This window comes from Apis laboriosa, unplaced genomic scaffold (genome assembly GCF_014066325.1).
Source record: "Apis laboriosa isolate Shangri-la unplaced genomic scaffold, ASM1406632v1 scaffold16_cov148, whole genome shotgun sequence".
Lineage (NCBI taxonomy): Eukaryota > Metazoa > Arthropoda > Insecta > Hymenoptera > Apidae > Apis > Apis laboriosa.
In genome coordinates this window covers 157110-177378 of record NW_025222129.1, presented here as the reverse complement: position 1 = coordinate 177378, position 20269 = coordinate 157110, and the positions used below count along the sequence as shown (strand labels likewise).

Below are 20269 nucleotides of genomic sequence, written 5' to 3'. Positions count from 1 at the left end.
CTTTTAAGAATGTGGATATATTGATTATGAAATTAATGTATAAAAATCTTAACAATAGTTATTTTTTTGCATCATACAATATTTCATATATATTTAAAAATACTATGTAATTAAAAATACTTACCATTATTATATATTAAATATAATTTTGCTAATATTATTGATTTGGTTATTTTTATAAATATAAAAAAATTATAAATATTATATAGTTTTTAAATAATATAAACAAATTAAAATTAAATATTTAATATATAAATTCGAACAAATTAAATTTGATTATATTTAAATTTTATTTTAATATAAAATTATTTTATTATTTATCTTATTATTTTAATATATAAATATATATTGAAAAGTGAAAAAAATAAATAATTTTAAAATGATTCAAATATGCATAATATTTTTAAAAAGATAAAATTGAAATTTTGGAATGTAAAATCTATAGGTAAGAATGTAAAATCTAATAAACACAAATAATATAAAATATTTTATTTAAATATTTATAGTTTTTATATTAAAGTAGATAATAAAATTATTGTTCTAATAAATTTTGTTAAAATTTTGTCAGTATTATACTAGAAAATTTTTATTTTATTTAATTCAATAAGAAAGTAACATTAATAATTTTAATATTTATATAAGTAAATATACATTGAATTTAATAGATAAAAGGAATATAATAATTGATCAAATAAAGGAAATATCTTGATGAAAAATAAGATGAAGTAATGTTGCAGATTAAATTTTTTTATTGCCACAATAAGCTGAAATACAAAATTATCCATGTATAATTTTATGATTTAGGAATAAACTATTATTTTATGCAATGCTAAATTCATATAAAAACTTACTTTATAATTGATAATTGAGGCATGCCTGGATCAGCACCTTTCCTAAAGCCTGTAACAATAAATTAATTGTAAAACAAATTAATGAATTGATTTACATATAATGGATTAATTTTATTATAATATAACATTATTGTATACGAATTATTTATAATTGTTAAATAAAAAAAAGTTATAAGAAAAAACTAACCTAAGAATAATATAGCGGGAATAAATCCCCAATGAAATATAGCTTTGCTCACATCCAAAATAATAGCAACTTTTTGCTTTGTACGCGGACACATCGCCATTTTTACAGATTTGTTATGTACAAAATTAATATAGTTTAGATTAATATTTATATATATTACGATATAGAATATATGCAATTGATGAACTTCGATATAATGATGAGTATACGTACAATGAAATTTTGAACGATTACGAAAATCAAATGTTATTGAAAACAAGCGTATATTTTTATAATTATAACATGTGTTTCCTTTCGCTAATTAATCAAATTTATTCGATCATACAAATATCATATTAAGTCATATTTTTATTTTATTTTGTTTTCTTAATCAACAATTGAAATTTCGATTATTGAAGACAATCTTTAATTTCTTTAGATAGTAAATCTATCTAATATTTTGTAGTTCATGCTTACGTTTTGACGTTCATCCATTATGTAAAATATTTCAATTAATTTTTTCACTTTTAGTTTTCTCTCAATGGTAATTTTACCTATTTATATCTGTAAAATATTTTTTAAATATTTTACTAAAAAAAAAGAGAGAGAAAAATAATTATTGTATATTTCTTTAATATTTTGCAAATATAAATTTATATTCGTATCATAAAATATTCTTTCAGAGTTCATCACATTATTGTATTTGGGGTTTATGTGATTCATGGCAATACTGTTGCGGTGATAATGTTTGCTGCGATGAAACTGATTTTAATATGTTACTCGTAACGTACGTTTAATATTTCTTCAATTTAATATAACATATAAATAATAATATTGACAATTTCACATTAACAGGATTATTTTTGGGATAATTATCATTATGACATTCTGTTGTATTTGTTTTTATTGCATCTCTCGGCGAATTTATATGTCTTTTCTAAAAAAATATTTTAAAATTATATATATTTTAACTCAAAAAGAGTTTAAAGAAAGAGAATGGGAAGATAAGGTAAATATTGTAATGATTAAAGAATCAAAAGTAGAAGATTGCGTTGTATGAATAAAAACAACAAAAATTATATTCCAATAAACATTATACTTATATATTCTATATTATATTTTTCTCAACCCATTATTATTAATAATTTCCGATAATATTAAGAAATACCCATGCTTTGATATTAAAAATTATTTTATTATTATTATAATAAAACAATAAATAATTATATGATAAATAAAAATAATATAGTTAATAGAATAAATATTTTCGAAAAAAAAATATTATTTATAACAATACGAAATTTTATTTTTTTTAATATAAGAAAGGGGCATATAAATGAGCATATAAATTTTGCCATTAAAAAAATAAAACTACGTTGATGATTTATAATATACGACAATACTACAATGATTAGATCGAATTAAAATTTTTAAGTTATGCAATCTATTGTATTTGTTGAATAATACTTTAGTTTATACTAATTTATTTATTACAATTCAGTTTACTTATATTGGCAATCCTGTGTTTGATGACGTCATTGTAAAGTTCCGAAATTGAAATCAATAAACGGTGTGCAATGTTGTGTGCACATGATAGTCGAAGCGAAATGGTGATTATATCAAAACAATTTGGCAGAGCGCATCGTTTTTATTTGTTAAGTACGAGAGTGTAAATATTCTATTAGAAGATGGCCCGAAACACGAAAAAAAAATTGGCGATATTCGCTGGAACATCAAAATGTTTAATATATGTGAGTAATTTTTTTCAATTTCAATTATATTTGTTTCGATATTGTTTATTCAAAAATATCAAAGTTATTCTTTAGAAGTTATACTTTATATTTTAAATTTACAAAAACTTGTTTTTAAAATAAATTACGAAAGTTTTAATTTTTTTTTAATATAAACTATGCGATTTTTTTCTTTAATTGAATTTACCAAATATTTTTTTTTTTACTTAAAAATGATCGTATTTATCTCATATTAAGATCAATTTCTAAATTATATTTAATTTAATTTAATTTAATCTCTCTCTTTTATCCTTTTTATATAATTGTATACAATATATAATATATAATATTTATTTATGCATTATTTAAAATTTAAAAAAACAACTTGTTTTAGGCAGAAGCAAAGTATTGTGCCTCTGAAATGCCTGGAGAAATAAAATATTACGAGTGAGTTTTATCTAAATATATTTATCTTATAACAGTAAAGAGAATAGGAAAGCTTTTTTTTTTCTCTTAAATAGTAAAATTTTTTAAATTAAAATAATTAAAAAAAAAATGATAACAATTAAGGAAAAAATGGAAAGAAAGAAGAAAAGAAAGAGAAGGGCAGGAAGAGGAGAAAAAGGAGCATGAAGAGAAAAAAAGAAAGATAAAAATGAAGTATAGAAAATGTATCAAAGCGAAAATGTATAATTATATATTTACATATATCTTTTAGGTGTCCTAGAACCGAATATTGTTGCGGTATTGGTTGTTGCGTATCACCTGGATTACATTTTCATCATTTATGGTATTATTGGTGCGCAAAACAGTTTACAAAATTATTCAGATATATCTGTTTGCATGAAAGATAAAATTTGTAATGTAACTTTTTTTACAATTTTATCATAGGATATTGGTTATAATTATGTTCCTGGTATGCTCCGGTGGTGGATGGTGGTATCGATATTGGTTACAAGGAAGATATAGAGCAGCTGCATCAGCTATTCCAACTAGAGTTTCCAATTCACGAGCTCAGAGTTCTCTTCGGGGTGGAACAATGTGTCAAGGGCAGAGAGCTCGTATAACGTATAATTCAGCAAGGAATACCGTTTTGTTGCATCGTATGTGGAAAGGCGAGTGTATACTCGTGACAATTAAACAATTGCGACTTATTCAATGTTGATCAATTTATTTGTATTGTTAGGCCCACAAAGAAATGGAGCGATACCCACGTACACCAGCAACAACGCAACAACATCGACTCATTACCAGAACATGAGCGTTATGTTAAATGATGCGAATTGTCCATATTATCAATTATATGGACCACCTCCAAGTTACGAAACCGTGATGGCTCAAACACGTGGTAAAGTATCTAATCCGGCTTCGCCAGAATCAACGAATGCCCGATCATCAAGCGTTGCGCCAAACGCAACGAATTCGAATGTATCCCAATGTTTCTCATATACGTGCAACCTCTCTACAGGATTGAATAACACTTTGGATCAAAATACTCAATATTCGAATGGTGATACGAGTTCTCGGCAACTTGAACGCCGAGAAGGTATCCCTTTTGTGCATTTTCCTCAATATTGCTCGGTCACAGACGGAACGATTAGGCAAAACGTATGTCTTCCTTTCGTCTATCGAGAACAACAATTCGTTCCTAGAGATACCTTTAGCCATATATATCAAACTAGTTCCATGAATTGTGTTCCATATCCGTTAGACAAATCAAATACCTCGAATGCAGAGAATCAAAATTATCGAATGACGAATACCGAAAGGTATACAATGGTAGAATGTACAGCAGGTAGTAGTAGAGAACAAGAAGTTTGGGAGTCGGATGATCGTTCAATTTCCAAAGTGCACGATAATCAAATAAAAAGGAATGCGAATGAAAGAATGAAAGAAAAAAATCTGGGAAGAGAAGAAGAAGAACATGAATCGGCAATAGGGACAAGTTTCTCTTCTCTCTTTAAAATCGAAGGAAGTAGTTCGAATGATTCAAAGTCGATCGAGAATTGGTTGGAAAGTTTCGATTCAGAGTTAACGAATGATCGTCGTATTTATGGTGGTTCTTTAAAAATAACCGGCAAATACGCTGATAAAGAAAGATTAGACAAATATTCCGTTCAAAGGGCTTTCTCGAAAATTTTGCCCCATTCTTGCGATGGACTTATTAATACAGAGCCAGCGTCTATCGATATATCTCATAACGTAAGTTCTTTAGAAGGAAGAGCTAACGTTAGTGCGAGTTCTTTTCAATCAAATCCATCCAATAATGTGATATTAAAATGTTTTGATTCCGACAACGCGTCTTTGTCCGTAGAGAATATCCAAAAATTTGAACAGTCTCTTTCTCGTCCCGTAAACACTAGTACAAATTCTGATCTTGAAAGTAAATATCGATTAGACAGATCTAAATCACTGGACTGATCACTCGTGGAATATTCGTGAAATACTTACATTTGCTATCGTATTACGCATATAGTGCTTATTCTTGTACTCGTTATTAATTCATACGTATTCGATCACGTTATTACCTTGAAATCGATCGTGTTAACGCGCTAATATATATTATGAATCGCGGTAAAACATTCAATTCATAAAATTCTTCTATAATCAATCCAACGAAACGCACTATTGTTTTCCGTTTTAAAAATTGATCTTTGAATCTCTCTCTCTCTCTCTCTCTCTCTCTCTCTCTCTCTCTCTCTCTCTCTCTCTCTCGCTTCATTTATCTTTTTATCTAAATATATTAAATATATTATTTATCTATGATGTGTATATATATATATCTAGATATCTACTTTATCTATTCATATCTTTCAATTTCAAGGCATGGAATTTAATTTCGTTAAACTGGGAAATGTATTTAAATATTATGTTTTATTTGATGTTGAGATCGTTGAAGTCACGAAACTAAAAAATCACCAATACGTCTAATATCAATATAGGATAGGTATATGTGATACCATTCAGATTCTCGTACAGAAGATAAGAGACTGACGGGACCACATTTAACACTATTCGTTCAATTTGTCTCGATTATTTATCAATTATATACAGAAATAATTTGTTATTTATCAACAGTCGTTACTACAACGTGACTCGATCTCATTTTTTTATACAATACGCGATACTGCCAAAAATCTTCGATCCTGTTCACTTCGATAATCGCTTTAAGTTATAAAGTTAATCGATTAAAAAGTGCATGCTTGATTATCTCCTTTTTCCTTCCACTTACGAATGAGCTCAACCAATTCCAATTACGCACAAAAGCGTCCCTCGACGCTGTAATTAATCGTCCTACATAAACGAGTACGTCGAGTATAACTCATTAGCGCACCTTTTTCTAATCTTGGCACGACAACTTTACAAGCTGTATAACAGTTTCTTATTCTATAATTATTAGATTAAACTTATTATATAAACCGTTTCGTATATTGTATTCTCGAGAAAGATATGAGAATCGGATCAATGAAATTGACGATGTATCGTATATTTTATCGAACAAAGGACACTGTACTTGATTTTCAATTCGAACATTTATTACGTGTTTGCGTGTTTTTCTAATATACACTTTAATACAATTTTGCGATTGTTTATGAATTTTCGATCGATATCTTGCCAAACGCAAGTCGATGTACGTAATCGTTATTAAGTTATTAAGATATGCAAGCAAGAATTTCACGATTATTGTTAATCTGTTAGATGGTAAAACGGAAGATATACGCGTATATGCGTATGAGAGAAAATGGTTTGTTGGCCGATTGCCATTGAGAAGCTAAAAGAGTATATTCGAGGATATAGAATGATGAAGCAGGCAGCCGATGGTACGAAACGCGAAAAATCAAAATTCAAGAAAAAATATTGAATTTTAATCCGTATTTACAGATAAACGCCGTTTTCCTTAAGTAATTACTTACCGATTATTCTCTTTCTCTCAAGTTGTATACTTGAAATCATGATATCGGTGAAAAATGAAACGCACGAATCAATGTCACTGTCGATGTTGTTAAAAGTAAGAAGGCATGTCTATTACCGCGAAACAGATTTATCCGACGGAAGCTGTGCGCGCCAGAGTTGCAGTTATTTTCGCAGCATGAGTGCAGTGGAGAGCAGAAATCGACTTGACGTACCATCGCGTTTTTAAATTTTCGATTACAAGTTTTTGATTATAACAGCGGTCCAAAAAACAACAGTGTACGTGCCAATAACGAGATTCGTTAGATAAGGTAATGTCGATTAGAGCGAGATAATCGATCGAGCTCGTAACAAAGGGAATATAACAATATACATATATANTGTGTGTGTGTGTATGTGTGTATATATATATATTATGTATAATATATATACAAATGCGTGTATGCGTATGCATTTAGAACATAAGTGTATACATATACATGCACAATTATTTTTTGTAATCGAATTAAAATGGACGAGCTGTTTTAACAGTCCAATCGAATAAAGGCTAATTAAATAACGCATAAGATATAAAATAACACGTCGAGTTACTATCGTATCGGATTAAAGAGGGTCTTCTACATATATAAGTTCAGGAAACATTATATTTTGTGTGCGTGCATAGTCTGCGTAACTCTAACGATCGATAACTAGTCCAAATGATCCTCTCACCGTAACGTGCAATCATGTTCGTATTAATATATTGTAAGATATATATTGTACCTCATATGAAAGATTGTCTTTGCTGAAATAAAGACAAGATATTTATTCATATAACTTACAACATATATATTTTGATCATTAGCGATCGCTATTTTTTACAAGTTTATCACCTTTTTCGTATAAAATTAAATTCCGATTATCGAATTGTTACTTCTCTATATATCCCGCGTTTATCCATTAAAATTATTCTTCGCGTGGATTTATTATAGAATTATTATTGCACGGTAACAGATTACCGATCGCGCAAAAAGAAAATTTTTCTCGAATCGATCGAATGGTTAGATTGAAGAGTGAGTGGGTTGATTGAAATGGGGATTGCGAAGGGGCGAGAAAGAAAGAAGAAAAAAAGAGAAAAAAAAGAACCGAGAGATGATGAAGAAGAGGAAGAGGAAAGGAAAAGTATAAGTATAAAAAAATGTGATTGATCGGAAAAATAAGACTCGTAATGGTTAGAGAATAAAATAATATAAAAGAAAAATAAAGAAAAGAAATGAAAAACTGTGACACTGACTGGGATGGTAAACGATATTGTTACCGGCACGAAGTGACGATAAAAGATGGCAGGTGCACTCAGGCTCGGAGGAAATCAATATTGAGAGAAGATTGGTAGAGGGGTTGAGGTGCATCGAAGCATCCCCCCATAAGAGAGAGTCACGGAAAGTTAGGAACGCGCCGATATAGCGGCCGAGCTGAGAAAAACGGTGGAAAATGTCATAGTCTCGTGGACGGAACAATTTCGAGCGTAATAACAATAACGTTCTCCTTGATTTTTCATCCATCTTTCTTTCCGTCCATTTCTCCGCTATCCCGCTTCGTTCGTTATCTGGTCGGTTCCCGTCTGCTCCCTTTTGTTTGAAAATTCGTATTTCCAAGCGACGAAAGATTCGCTCTCGGTACAGTGAATCGATAAATTGTAAGTGATAGTGTACAGTGACGTGCTGGACAAGATGTCGGTGAAGGTGAGTGATACGAATTGAAGAAACAGATGGATAAGAATGTTGTTCCAGAATCACTATCCGATCAGAATCGGATGATCGGATGACGGATAGACGATTCCGTTTCAATCGATTCCGAATAGCGATCGAGTTTCGATCCCGTACCTTTTATCTTACATTTAATTCCTTTATCTTTTTTTTTTTTTTTTTTTTTCATAAAGTGTTATCCTATCAACTGCGTACTCATTACGTAACAAATGTAATACGAACGATTTTCCCGGATAAGATTCTTCTTTCAGATTATCCATATGTACTACTTCCGAATTTAAGTGCATTATCGCGTAAACAATCCATCATTCGTCATCGATATATATATATATATATATATATATATTATACGCGTATTCTCGTACCAACTTAAATTATATATAATTTTTTTCTCATTCTGGTACGATGATGTGCCATTGATGTACCATTTCGTACTATTGACGCTCTGATTTTACGCAATACGCAAAATTACGAACACTATCGAATATATATACTTATAATATTAAAATTAAAAAGAGAGAAAAAAATCGCGTTACATCTTCTATACGATTAGATGCGATAATATTGAAGTTTGCGTTGAAAATATTATATCGGTGTTGAAATAGTGATTTGCAAACTATGGATAAACTAACGTGTAACGGTTGCGATATCGCTTGAAAAAGAGAAATTCATGGTAATTGTCGTGTCTCACAGATACCGAGTACGTACCATGAATATGAGGGAACACAATATGAGACAGAAAGCATTTTAATCGTATTAACGAGGCTACAAGTGTCCGTTTCCTGTTAGGAGGTCAGAGACGAAACAAGCAACTCGATTGTAGACGCGTGCGCGCTCTTCTTCGGATCCTCGTGTTTGCACGCGTGTACTTGCTCGCGCGTACGTAACTTGCAGTTTCAACACGAACGTTCATCGTGTTTCTTTCGCAGTGTCTCTTCTGTTTTCTTTTTTTTTTCAAGAATTATTATTTATATATGTCGATATCTTATCTTTTCTCGACAATTATTATTATTTATCGTCGATTTTGTTTTCGTTTTCACGAAAATCAGAATGTAGAATAATTAAAAATAATAATTTTCAATAACGTAATTTCGCGCGGTTTAAATCTTTTCGATTTTGATAGTTTCGATCGAAGAAACTAACCTGAAAATCCAAAGTAAATATGTAACATTTTCTATACGCGATGCTACAATTGCAAGCATCATATGGATTTGGATAGAATTGAAAAATTCTCCGCGAGGATCGATATATAATCATATATATATCGCCGTTGAATTTATCTGTATTTATCTATGTATTATTTTGGTTTCGTCCATGGTTAGAATAAAGTTCGCACTTGCGCATCATCGTTGGAGAAGACAATCGTGCGTTGTTCCTTCAAGATGAATAAAGAATCTACGTGTTTTTTTTTTTTTTTTTCTACTTTATTTGACTTATTTTATATATATATATATATATATATATATATATGTATATTCTTAATTTAGAATCTTCTACTTCGTTATTTCGTTAGACGCTGCGTAAACAATTTCAAGTAGCAAAGTAGACTATTTTCTCTCTCGTTTTATTTCCGTTTATGACTTAAGACACGTGGTCGACGTATATCGTTGTCTCTATCCCATTTTATGCGATCGCACAAACGACTGTACGAGCGACCATTCATTTCCATAATTGGAAACAATTCGGTTGAAACATTTTGAAGGAATTTCGCGGCTTTTAAAAAATTGGCCAGTAATTAATTACATTATCTCGTATTATACGGCTATATTGTGTAATAACAAGGCTTTATCTTTGGCAAAGTCGTTCCGTGTCAATTCGTAAAAGAATGTGGAAAAGAAGGGATGCCTATCTATGATAAATAAACGCAAAAATAAATTAATTTATATATGTATATATATATATTTATACGGGTAGCGTTACGAACGTGATTTAATACGTTTACTTAATTTTGTCTTAGATGATGATGTACAAGCAAGCCGAGTTCGAGGACGAAGATAGCAGTAGCATCGGTTCCGTGGCTTTGAACAGCGAGGGCATTAGCACATCGGCCACGCATATACGATACAATTCGGTTAGTAATTGAACTCAAGAGAGGGAATCCATTTTTTTTTTTTTTTTTTTTTTTTTTTTTTTTTTTTTTTTTCATCATCGTTGATTCGCAAAAGTAAAGCGTGTACGTCTCTGTACGTAACGTTTCGACGTTTCGTAAAGATAACTGTTAACAGGAGCGAAAAGAGCTAAAGATACACGCATGTAAATTGTATGTAAGTATGAACGTATCGAGGGTATATACGTATCGTATGTATTACGTAGGGGATCTCGCTGTGGAGAGCGAGAAGCGCTCTCGAGAGATGTCTTTTCATCATTTGCGCGGGCCTCCTGTTGATGGTGATGATGCTCTCTATAGTGATCAGCAGCAAGAACGGTTGGGACGAAGCACAGATACTTCACGTTACTTCCCATGGAGAAAGTAAGAGGTGGAACGCGGTTCCAAAGTCGCGATTTTTAATTTATGCAAATCATAAAGATAAGAATTTATCGATTCGGAGTGTGGCGGTGGTCCATGTGTTTGTTTCAGATGGTACACATTGTTTAACCGAGCACTGCATCACGATAGCCGCTTCCATTATAAACAGCATAGATCGTTCGGTCGATCCATGCGACGATTTTTACGAATACGCGTGCGGCGGTTGGATCAAGAAGAATCCTATACCGGATGGGAACAGCATGTGGGGAACGTTCGACAAGTTCGAGCAAGAAAATCAGCTAATTGTGAAAAATGTCCTTGGTAAAAGAGGGGAAAATCCTTGGTAGAATCCTTCTTGGTATTCTCCCTGGTGGTTGTTAAAATTAATCCGTTATTGAATTAGGATCGATCTTTTCCGTTTTCTTCTCTCCTCTGCTACACGCACCCTTCCCCCCTCCCCCTTCCACTCCCCTCGTTTCTTCATTTCTCATACTTTTTCTCTTATCTATAGAGAAACCATTGGTCGAGATGAAATCAAAGGCCGAGAAAAAAGCAAAGTATTATTTTCTCTCGTGTATGGACGCGAACGATACGATCGAAACGCTCGGCGCGAAACCGATGTTGGACTTGTTGGATACTATCGGTGGATGGAACGTTTCTGGCAAATTCAATATAAGCGAATGGTCTTTGCAGAACAGTATGCATATTCTGCAAAATGTTTACAACATGGATGGTTTATTTACATGGGCGGTAAACGAAGATGATCGAAATAGTAGCAGACACATTATACAAGTAAGAAACGAAGATGGATATTTCGAAAGTGAAGCGAGAACAACGTTCGAACAATTTTTTTAAAAAAAAAAAAAAAACCGATTTCTTCGACTTTCAAGATCGATCAGGGAGGTTTAACGCTGCCAACCGTTGACGATTATCTCAACATCACCGAACACGGTAAAGTGTTGGCTGCTTATTTGGAATACATGACAAAGGTACGCGCAACGCGAATGATTATCGTTTCGTTTATCTCGCCCATTTCGTCCTGTTTCTCGCAAATCGGCGAATCAGTGAGTATATATACAGGTAGCTTCGTACACGTTTGCAGATAGGCGAGCTGTTAGGCGGAGAGAAGAACTCGACGAAGAAACAGATGCAGGATGTGATACAGTTCGAAACGAAATTAGCGCGGATCATGACGTTACCCGAGAATCGTCGGGATAAAGAAAAGCTTTACAATTTGATGTCGTTGAACGAACTTCAACGTAAAGCTCCTTTCGTAAGTACACAAGTAGAGCCGCGTGAATCCGCGTGCTATCGGTCGGCCTACGTCTAACGCCGTTTTTTCACCTTCGATAATTAATATTAAAAAAGTATAATAGTACTAGGGTATAGGTATAGGTAGGTGGATAGATAGGTAGATAGGTAGGTGGAGAGTAGATAGTAGATCGAATATCACCGTCCTATAATTGAGGATTCGCTTAATTTTTAGATGTCGTGGGTAGACTATTTTAAAAATGCGACGCGCATCATTAACAAGAAGATCAACGACAAGATGATGATCGTGAACTTTGCCCCGGAATATTTTGTCAAATTGTCCGACCTGGTATTAGACTACAACAAAACGAACGAAGGAAAAGTGTAAGTTTCCTTCCCTCCTTCCTCCTCTCCTCCCCCGTCGAAATTCGAGCATATTGCATCTCTTTATCCCGTGTATCCTCTCTCTCTCTCTCTCTCTCTCTCTCTCTCTCTCTCTCTCTCTCTCTCTCTCTCTACTTTTTCCCCTTCCCCTCTCGTACCCCTTTCTTCCCTTTTTTTTTACTTTTTCTCTTTCTCTTTCTCTTTTCTCCCAAACAGGATACTGAATAATTATCTGGTTTGGCAAACGGTGAAATCTCTAACCACCTGCCTGTCGAAACCGTTTCGCGACGCTTACAAGGGCCTGAGGAAAGCTTTGATCGGTTTGGAAGGCCAGGAGCAGCAATGGCGTTATTGCGTCAGCGATACGCATAACGCGATGGGTTTTGCGATCGGTGCCATGTTCGTTAGAGAAGTTTTCCATGGAAAGAGCAAACCCATGGTTAATTTACACTCACTTATATACTTTTCGATAATGATAATAATAATAATAATAGTAATAATAATAATAATAATAATAACAGTAATAATAATAAAAATAAATTACACACGTGCTCTCCGTCTCTCCCTATTTTCGTTCGGGAGCACGTTGACGAGCGAATTCGACTTTAAATCGCGATCAAATCGATTTTCCAGGCGGAGAAGATGATCGACCAAATACGGAAAGCTTTCACCAAGAATTTGAAGAATCTGGATTGGATGGATCCGAAAACGAGACGGGCAGCCGAGGAGAAAGCGAACGCGATTACCGACATGGTCGGTTTCCCCAATTTTATCTTGAACCCGAACGAGCTCGACGAACGTTACAAGGATCTGACGATCAACCAAAACGAGTATTTTCAAAATAACATACGGGTGAACAAGTATAATTTACGAAAGAATTTAGAAAAGTTGGATCAACCTGTGAACAAGACTACGTGGATCATGACACCGCCAACGGTGAACGCTTATTACTGGCCAACGAAAAATCAAATGGTTTTTCCCGCTGGTATCCTTCAGAGCCCGTTCTACGATATGGAAAATCCAAACAGTTTGAATTACGGTGGTATAGGAGTCGTGATGGGACACGAATTGACTCACGCGTTCGACGATCAGGGTGAGTAGTAGAATAGTAGACGTAGTGTGAAACCAAAAATATATATATATATATAAAGATTTCGTATTTATTCGCCGTTTCGTCATTCTTAGGAAGAGAGTACGATTTGCACGGAAACTTGAATCATTGGTGGAACAATGCCACGATAGAGAGATTCAAAAATAGAACGGAGTGCTTCGTCGAGCAGTACAGTAATTTCGAGATAAATGGCCGACATGTGAACGGATTGCAGACATTGGGTTAGTCGCGTTACCATTCGCGATACGCGAAATATCGTATACAGTGTTATACACACACACACACACACACACACACACGTTGTATCGTTTTCACGTATTGTTATTACGCACCATTCATTTTTATTGCAGGGGAAAATATCGCGGATAACGGTGGTCTCAAAGCAGCGTATCACGCGTATCTCTCGATCCCAAAAAGCTACAAAGATCAGCTACCCTTGCCAGGTCTTAATTTGACGCATCGACAATTGTTCTTTCTGAATTTTGCTCAGGTAAAATTGTCGTTTCATCCCCCTCCCCCTCGTTGCTTCCTCGCTCATCGTCGTTCATCGATCCCGAACGAATCTTTTCATGGAACAGTGAAGGGGATGATAACGTTTGTTCTCAGGTTTGGTGTTCCGCCATAATGTCCGAGGCGGTAGCCCTTCAAATCGAGAAAGACGCTCATTGTCCATCGAAATTCAGAGTGATAGGATCACTCTCGAATCTACCAGAATTCGCTACGGAATTCAATTGTCCCGAAGGCTCGCGGATGAATCCGGTTCACAAGTGCGAAGTGTGGTAATGCATCTCGTTTTCCTAGAAAATCCTTTGTCCGATGATTGTCGATGCAAAAAATTTCGCATCGTTTCGATCCAATATTGTCGGTGTAATATACGGTATAATGTACGGTATATATATACGCGAACGTTGTCAAAACTCAAACAAGCAAACAAACAAGTAAGAAAAAAAAAAAAATAAAAAAAAAAAAAATATGCTTCCGCTTCTATCTTTAGAGCTAGGCGGCTCTTCCTTCGACGTTTCGATTTTTATTCGGTTACGAGATAAATACGTTTCGCGACGACAAAATCATACTCGGTTCGCGCTTTATCATTTCACCTCCTATCACCGTTCCTCCACGTGGGAATTGGATTCGTAAACATAGTATTCCACGAATAAAAGAAACGTCGAAAAAAATCGTAGAAGCGACGAATGCAACGAATCCAGTTTGCGACAACGTGATTTTATCCGGTTTCAAACGTTAAATTCAATTAACGTCCATTTCGCCAATTCGCGTTGGGTGATTTATTCGAAATTCTAGCGAATAAATCGAACACCGAACATTCAAGATCTCGCGGCTTAATGCGCGTTTGATGTATCGGTTTAAACTGTGTATTCGACAAAATCAGCTTCGAAGCTGGATTAGAAAGATACTAGGACCATATACGGTTATATACGAATCGTTCAATTTCCTCGTACGACGTTGCGTCGCGCCAATGTTTTTCACTAACTAAATAAATTCACTATGGTTCATCGCGATCACTGGAAATATTTGAAATCCATTGAATCGACCGACCGACCGACCGACCGACCGACTAACCGACCGACCGATCGACCGACAGACCGATCGACCGATCGAACAATCGACCAACTGACCGACTTTATACTTTGTATACCATAAGCGATCGTGTTTCTGCGCGATAACTGATTTTTCACTTTTATACTTATACTTGAAATCATGTATTGATTATCCGTTCGAAACTATTCTATTACGCGTTACAATTTTAACATTGCACGTAAATTTATAGCAATAAGTTTACAATACTATATATTTACTTGAAACTTGACGCGTATAAAGACGTACCGTTTTGAAATTCTGTCTTTGATTAATCTCTCCTTGGCAGAGCACATATCTATTATCTGCATATCTATCCGTTTATCGACACGATGCGTTATTAACTAAACTAAGAAAAAAAGGGAAATTAGGGAAATTAGGAGAACGACAATTTTTAAAATACGAGAAAAGAAAGGAAAGAAGATAAAGGAAATAAAAATGAATGAAAAAAAACGTAAAAAGAAGGAGAAAAAGAAAATAGAATGATTAATTCACTCGGTTAAAATTCTTTATCCGTTTCTCTCACTCGTAATGGAGAAGTAATTTTCACGGATCTCGATGAGCCATGGCGATCACAAACAGCGTATTGCTGTAATTTCTGCAGGCAGGAAGTTAAGATCTTAGCATTAAGCTTAAGAAATTAAATTTTCTAAAAAAAACAAAAAAATACTACGTGCTATATATATGATGGAATCAATATTCGTTGAGCAATATTCGAAGAATCGCTATGAACGTTCGAACATATTCATATACATATACAAATATATATTTCAAATGTATATGTTAACGCGTGTATGAATTTTATCGAGTAAAGACGAAAAAACGAGAAATAGAATTTCGATTGTTCCAATCACGAGGATTAGGAGAAAGAATAAATAAACGATGATCCACTTCTATCGTACTTTTGTCGATGTTATCGTAAGAAACGTACGTTTGACGCAATTAATTAGATATTCTTAACTTTTATTTTTCTTCCTTCGTTTCGACCATCGTTGGTCATTCGAACGTTCATAGTTGAAGAATGAAAATGAAGAAACGATTTGTCAAAAAATTACCCGCATTTCATGCTCAATTAATTTTTCTTTATCTCGATTCGACGACGAATAAAAAATACAAATTGACGACGGCCTCTTGTTGTCTTTTTATAAAATACATATTTTATAAAAGAATGCAACAAAGTTCGACGAACAAGTGTTGTGCGTCGAATGAGAAGAATTCTTAGAAGTATTACGTAATATTCGAAAACATATATTTCTTAACGACGCACATGTAAATCAAAAAAAAAAAAAAAAAAAACAAATGAAATAACGAGAATTTTATTAGCAATTAAAGGAAAAGAAAAAAAGAAAAAAAGAATGGAATACACGAGAAATTCGTATTATTTTTTGCATTTCCTTTTCTATTCTATCTCTCCTCCCCTCTTCCCTTTCTTTTCTTGCGAATCGCAATCAAATTTCAACAGTTAAGACGAATTAACTTAAAAATTTCGTTTTACCGATCTATCCCGCCGTATTAACGCTCGGGATAATCGTGTGAAAAATTACGAATTCGATAAACGGTACGAGTACGGTTCGGTTCGATCGATCGAGAGATCGCGATCGTCTCAACTTTCGATTTTTTTCCTTTCCTTCTCGATCGAGAATCGTATCGGGAAGTTTTTAGAAAACGAGTCGAGTTACGAAAAGATCGTTAATTTAAAAAAACGAGTCGGCCAATTTGTCGAGAATCGTTATTTTGCAAACACGACACATTGCAGAAATGTTATTTTAAGAGTCGAGTAGCGATCAGTCGTTCGAACGATACCGAATTTATCGATAAAAAAACACGTTCGAAACACGTTCGAAACGTTTTAAATAATCAAAATCAGAAGTACAAAGTCGAGAATTTAATCCACCACCACCACTGCGTATTTCACGTGCCTCCTTTTCTCTTTTTTTCTCAACTTCAAGATTTCAACGTTTCAAGATTCAATCCTGCTCGATTCGCGCTTTCCTTCGCGATCGTTGCGCAATCATAAATATATTGATTTTACGACTTTGTCTTCTGATATCCGATCGATGATCAACCCAAGATGAAAGGTAAACGTACCGATAATCGAGTCAAGTTATTCGATCCTCAACACCAATACTTACGTATTCCAATAGATTAAATCGAATTGATGTTGGAAGCGTTCAATCTTGAAAATTGAACGCGCGATATCGATATATATACGCGCGTACAATCCACGTGTAATCCACTATCCGATATCTACTCGGGAATATCGGCTTTGAATTGATAAAGTGTAACCGTATATATTAATTTTCACCGCTCGCAAAGTATGATCAAGCGGCATTAATGTCCGTTCGAATATCTTACAAGATGGTTATAATTGGAATACTGTAAACCTAATAACCGGAGGTGTCGGAATAAATCACGGTGGCTAGCTAGCACCGGTAGTGCGTGAGTCCCTCCATTCATCATCGGGTCGCCGCGCCGCGCCGGTCCTTGCTTTCCGGTAAATCGTTCTGCATTTTCGACGAAGAAACGCCTTTATTACGGTGCACGCACTAACCCCCCCTCCCCCTTTCTCTCTCTCTCTTTCTCTTTCTCTCTATTCTCTCTTTCCCGTTTACCAAACCCCTTTCCCTGCCGTACTATACTTATACCTGTCTAGACGAATGAATCATACGAGTATTTTCACCCACCAACCGTGTAGGTGGTACACGGAAAATTGGTCAGATTCCTCGTACGGTCTTTTAACGCATTCTATATTCGTTCCGATAGTCCTTGTTCAACGACGTTCGACGACGAAAAGGTGACGAACATCGGAACAGCGTATTCTCACTCCAACTTCTCCATCTTATATTCCAATTTATAATAAGTCGGAATGGTCACCTGTATATTCTATATATTCCGTGAAAAACCGTTTAAAAGATCCTTCGTGCGAACGATTCGAACGTTATACCGACGATTAATTCGACGCTCTCTCTCTTACTTGGGATTCATCGTCGATCACAAACGTAATAAGAGTCGTTAAGAGAAAAAAATGTATAGATAAAAGATGATACGTATTCGAGTATTCGAATTGTCTTTTTTTTTTTTTTCTTTTTTTTAAAGAAAAATTCATGAAAGCTCGAGGATGATAGGGGAAAGAAATATAATATTTGGTAAAAAAAATAATTCATTAATGGGAACGGATCGGAATGTTGAAGAAGAACGAAGAAACAGGGATCATTTTTTCAAGCCACCTGCTGTCGTTGATGCAGTTGGACCAACCCTCGCGCCTTGTCGTCGATCCTCGAACGATGACAAACGACAACGGCGACGCGTGGGGTATTCACCTAATAGGGAACATGTGAAAAATACGATGATTTTTAAGGAATTTTTTTTTTTTTCCCCCCCGTTCCTTTTGCTCCCAATTTTCTATTTTCTATCTTTTTTCGGTTTTCAACTACGTTAACGTATTTTGAAAAAAGAAAGAAGAAGAAAAAAATCATTCTCGTATCGCAAGATCGATCGAAAAGTTCTCTCTCAAATCTGACGATTCAGCTCGAATATTCAGATCGAATATGCCGATCGGGACCATGCATCTCGTCTTCCGTGATCGAACGTAGACACACGTCACAGTTCGAGAATAGTCGATTTCACTGTTTTGCAATGCATCGCGTAATGCATTTCGTATCGAGCAAGCGATTTTCGATACAACGAAGGATTTGAATCTCGTTTTGAAAGTCGATTTGGATTTTAAATGCGTGAAAAGAAATCATTCTTCTACCTTGTTCTTCCATCCTGTGTCCTGTGTCGCTCTTCTTTTATTTTATTTTATTTTATTTCTCTCTCTCTCTCTCTCTTCTTTGTTATCCGCTGTCCATCGATCGGACAGTTGGCCTGGTCGATCTAAAAATTCGATCGATTTTTGAGAATAAGCCGGTGAGCAAACATCGCAGATATCCTAATAAAATATTAAATCTTTTCTCTCGTAATCTTTTTTCTCTTGAAATACATCGAGTCGCGACGAAGTTCAATTTCGAAGGCCTTGAAATTTTGGCCAAAGATAATTTTATCGAAACTTTTTTGTTTTTCTTTTCCATATATATATATATATATATACACTCGTTCAAATATTCAAAAAATTCTACGACGAAACCGACGAACGAACGAATCTGGAATAAATATCTTCGTTCGGTAATCGAGATGCGCAAAGTGGCGTCAAGAGAATCGAAGGCGAAATTGGAAGAAGAAAAGGAGAAGAGAACGGGGGATAGATTTTAAGGAAGAAAAAAAAAAAAGAAAGAAAACGAAGATAAAAGTTAAAGGATATTACGAAGGGGGAAGAAAAAGGCAATGGATGGATGACAGAAGAAAGGTGAACCTCTCTGATTAAAGGGTCGGGAAGGACGGGAAAGGGGCGCATGACGAAAGGGGGAACGAAAGGCTTGGGGTGGAGATGCGTTAAGGTGGCTACGAGAATGGGGCATCGGTGGAGGCGAAACTGGTAGCAAAGAGAACGAGGAGTTACAGGAGGAGAATACGGGCATGGAAAGGGAAGAGGTTGTTAGTGGTGGTAGTGGTGGTGGTGGTGGCGGTGGTGGTGGCAGGGATGGCAGTGGTGGTGGTGGTGGCGATGGTGGTTGTGGTGGTGGCAGTGGCGGCGGTGGTGGTGGTGGCGGCGATAGCGGCAACGGCGACGGTGGTGGCGGTAGCGACGACGACGACGGCAGTGGTAAGTAGAGAGGTAAAGAGAGTCGTGATGGTAGTGAGATAGTATAATATGCAATGCTGGGAATGGTGATGGCGATGAGACAGTGTTGGAGGTAATAGCGGTAGTAGTGGTGGTGGTGGTGGTGATGGTGGTGGTGGTGGTGGTGGTAGAGGTGGTGGTAGCAGCAGCGGCGGTGGTGGCAGCGGCAATGGAGGTGGTGGAGGAGAAAGAGAAAGAGAAGGTGGGGGTTAGTCTATGGTAGCGGGTGCACGATCGGCCTTTACATACGAATACGTAAGATACTACGGAAGAGAAAAGGCGGTCTACGTGCACGAGAAAAAGAAAGAGAGAGCGAGTGAGAGTAAAAGGTAGAGAGAG

At 35.0% G+C, this 20269-nt stretch overlaps 3 protein-coding genes across 11 annotated transcripts; all 3 read left to right on the top strand.

Moving 5' to 3' along the window:
* The first annotated feature begins 2408 nt into the window (after positions 1-2408).
* LOC122710988 lies at positions 2409-5428 on the top strand. Its single transcript, XM_043929302.1, has 5 exons — positions 2409-2768; positions 3142-3194; positions 3466-3546; positions 3639-3862; positions 3934-5428. Exons 1-5 carry the CDS (start codon positions 2706-2708, stop codon positions 5166-5168), a joined length of 1656 nt encoding a protein of 551 aa, XP_043785237.1. The 5' UTR covers positions 2409-2705; the 3' UTR covers positions 5169-5428.
* On the top strand, positions 3958-16542 carry LOC122710987 (endothelin-converting enzyme homolog). Of its 9 annotated transcripts, none has more exons than XM_043929293.1 (13): positions 3958-4095; positions 10362-10475; positions 10718-10874; positions 10983-11192; positions 11383-11663; positions 11762-11860; positions 11974-12144; positions 12358-12506; positions 12723-12945; positions 13140-13599; positions 13692-13838; positions 13968-14107; positions 14224-16542. In XM_043929293.1, exons 2-13 carry the CDS (start codon positions 10362-10364, stop codon positions 14398-14400), a joined length of 2328 nt encoding a protein of 775 aa, XP_043785228.1. In that variant the 5' UTR covers positions 3958-4095; the 3' UTR covers positions 14401-16542. The 9 variants fall into 9 exon arrangements, with proteins under 9 accessions (XP_043785228.1, XP_043785230.1, XP_043785227.1 ...); XM_043929295.1 differs by lacking the exon at positions 3958-4095 and adding an exon at positions 5506-6970; XM_043929292.1 differs by lacking the exon at positions 3958-4095 and adding an exon at positions 8057-8380.
* Positions 16543-19725: 3183 nt separating this feature from the next.
* Positions 19726-20143, top strand: LOC122711228 (putative glycine-rich cell wall structural protein 1). The gene is made up of 2 exons (XM_043929797.1): positions 19726-19912; positions 19992-20143. The coding sequence occupies exons 1-2, from the start codon at positions 19726-19728 to the stop codon at positions 20141-20143; spliced, it is 339 nt and encodes a 112-aa protein (XP_043785732.1).
* The last annotated feature ends 126 nt before the right edge of the window (positions 20144-20269 follow it).

What these genes read in the sequence shown, in the direction of transcription:
- LOC122711228 (XM_043929797.1), top strand. Translation starts at nt 19,726, where the DNA reads ATGGAAAGGGAAGAGGTTGTTAGTGGTGGTAGTGGTGGTGGTGGTGGC. An exon ending in CGACGACGACGACGGCAGTG is followed by an intron (nt 19,913 to 19,991) that starts GTAAGTAGAGAG and finishes GATGGCGATGAG; the next exon opens with ACAGTGTTGGAGGTAATAGC.
- LOC122710987 (XM_043929292.1), top strand. An exon ending in ATGGAAAGAGCAAACCCATG is followed by an intron (nt 12,946 to 13,139) that starts GTTAATTTACAC and finishes TCGATTTTCCAG; the next exon opens with GCGGAGAAGATGATCGACCA. An exon ending in GAACGGATTGCAGACATTGG is followed by an intron (nt 13,839 to 13,967) that starts GTTAGTCGCGTT and finishes TTTTTATTGCAG; the next exon opens with GGGAAAATATCGCGGATAAC.
- LOC122710988 (XM_043929302.1), top strand. Translation starts at nt 2,706, where the DNA reads ATGGCCCGAAACACGAAAAAAAAATTGGCGATATTCGCTGGAACATCA. An exon ending in CATCAAAATGTTTAATATAT is followed by an intron (nt 2,769 to 3,141) that starts GTGAGTAATTTT and finishes AACTTGTTTTAG; the next exon opens with GCAGAAGCAAAGTATTGTGC. An exon ending in CATCATTTATGGTATTATTG is followed by an intron (nt 3,547 to 3,638) that starts GTGCGCAAAACA and finishes ATTTTATCATAG; the next exon opens with GATATTGGTTATAATTATGT.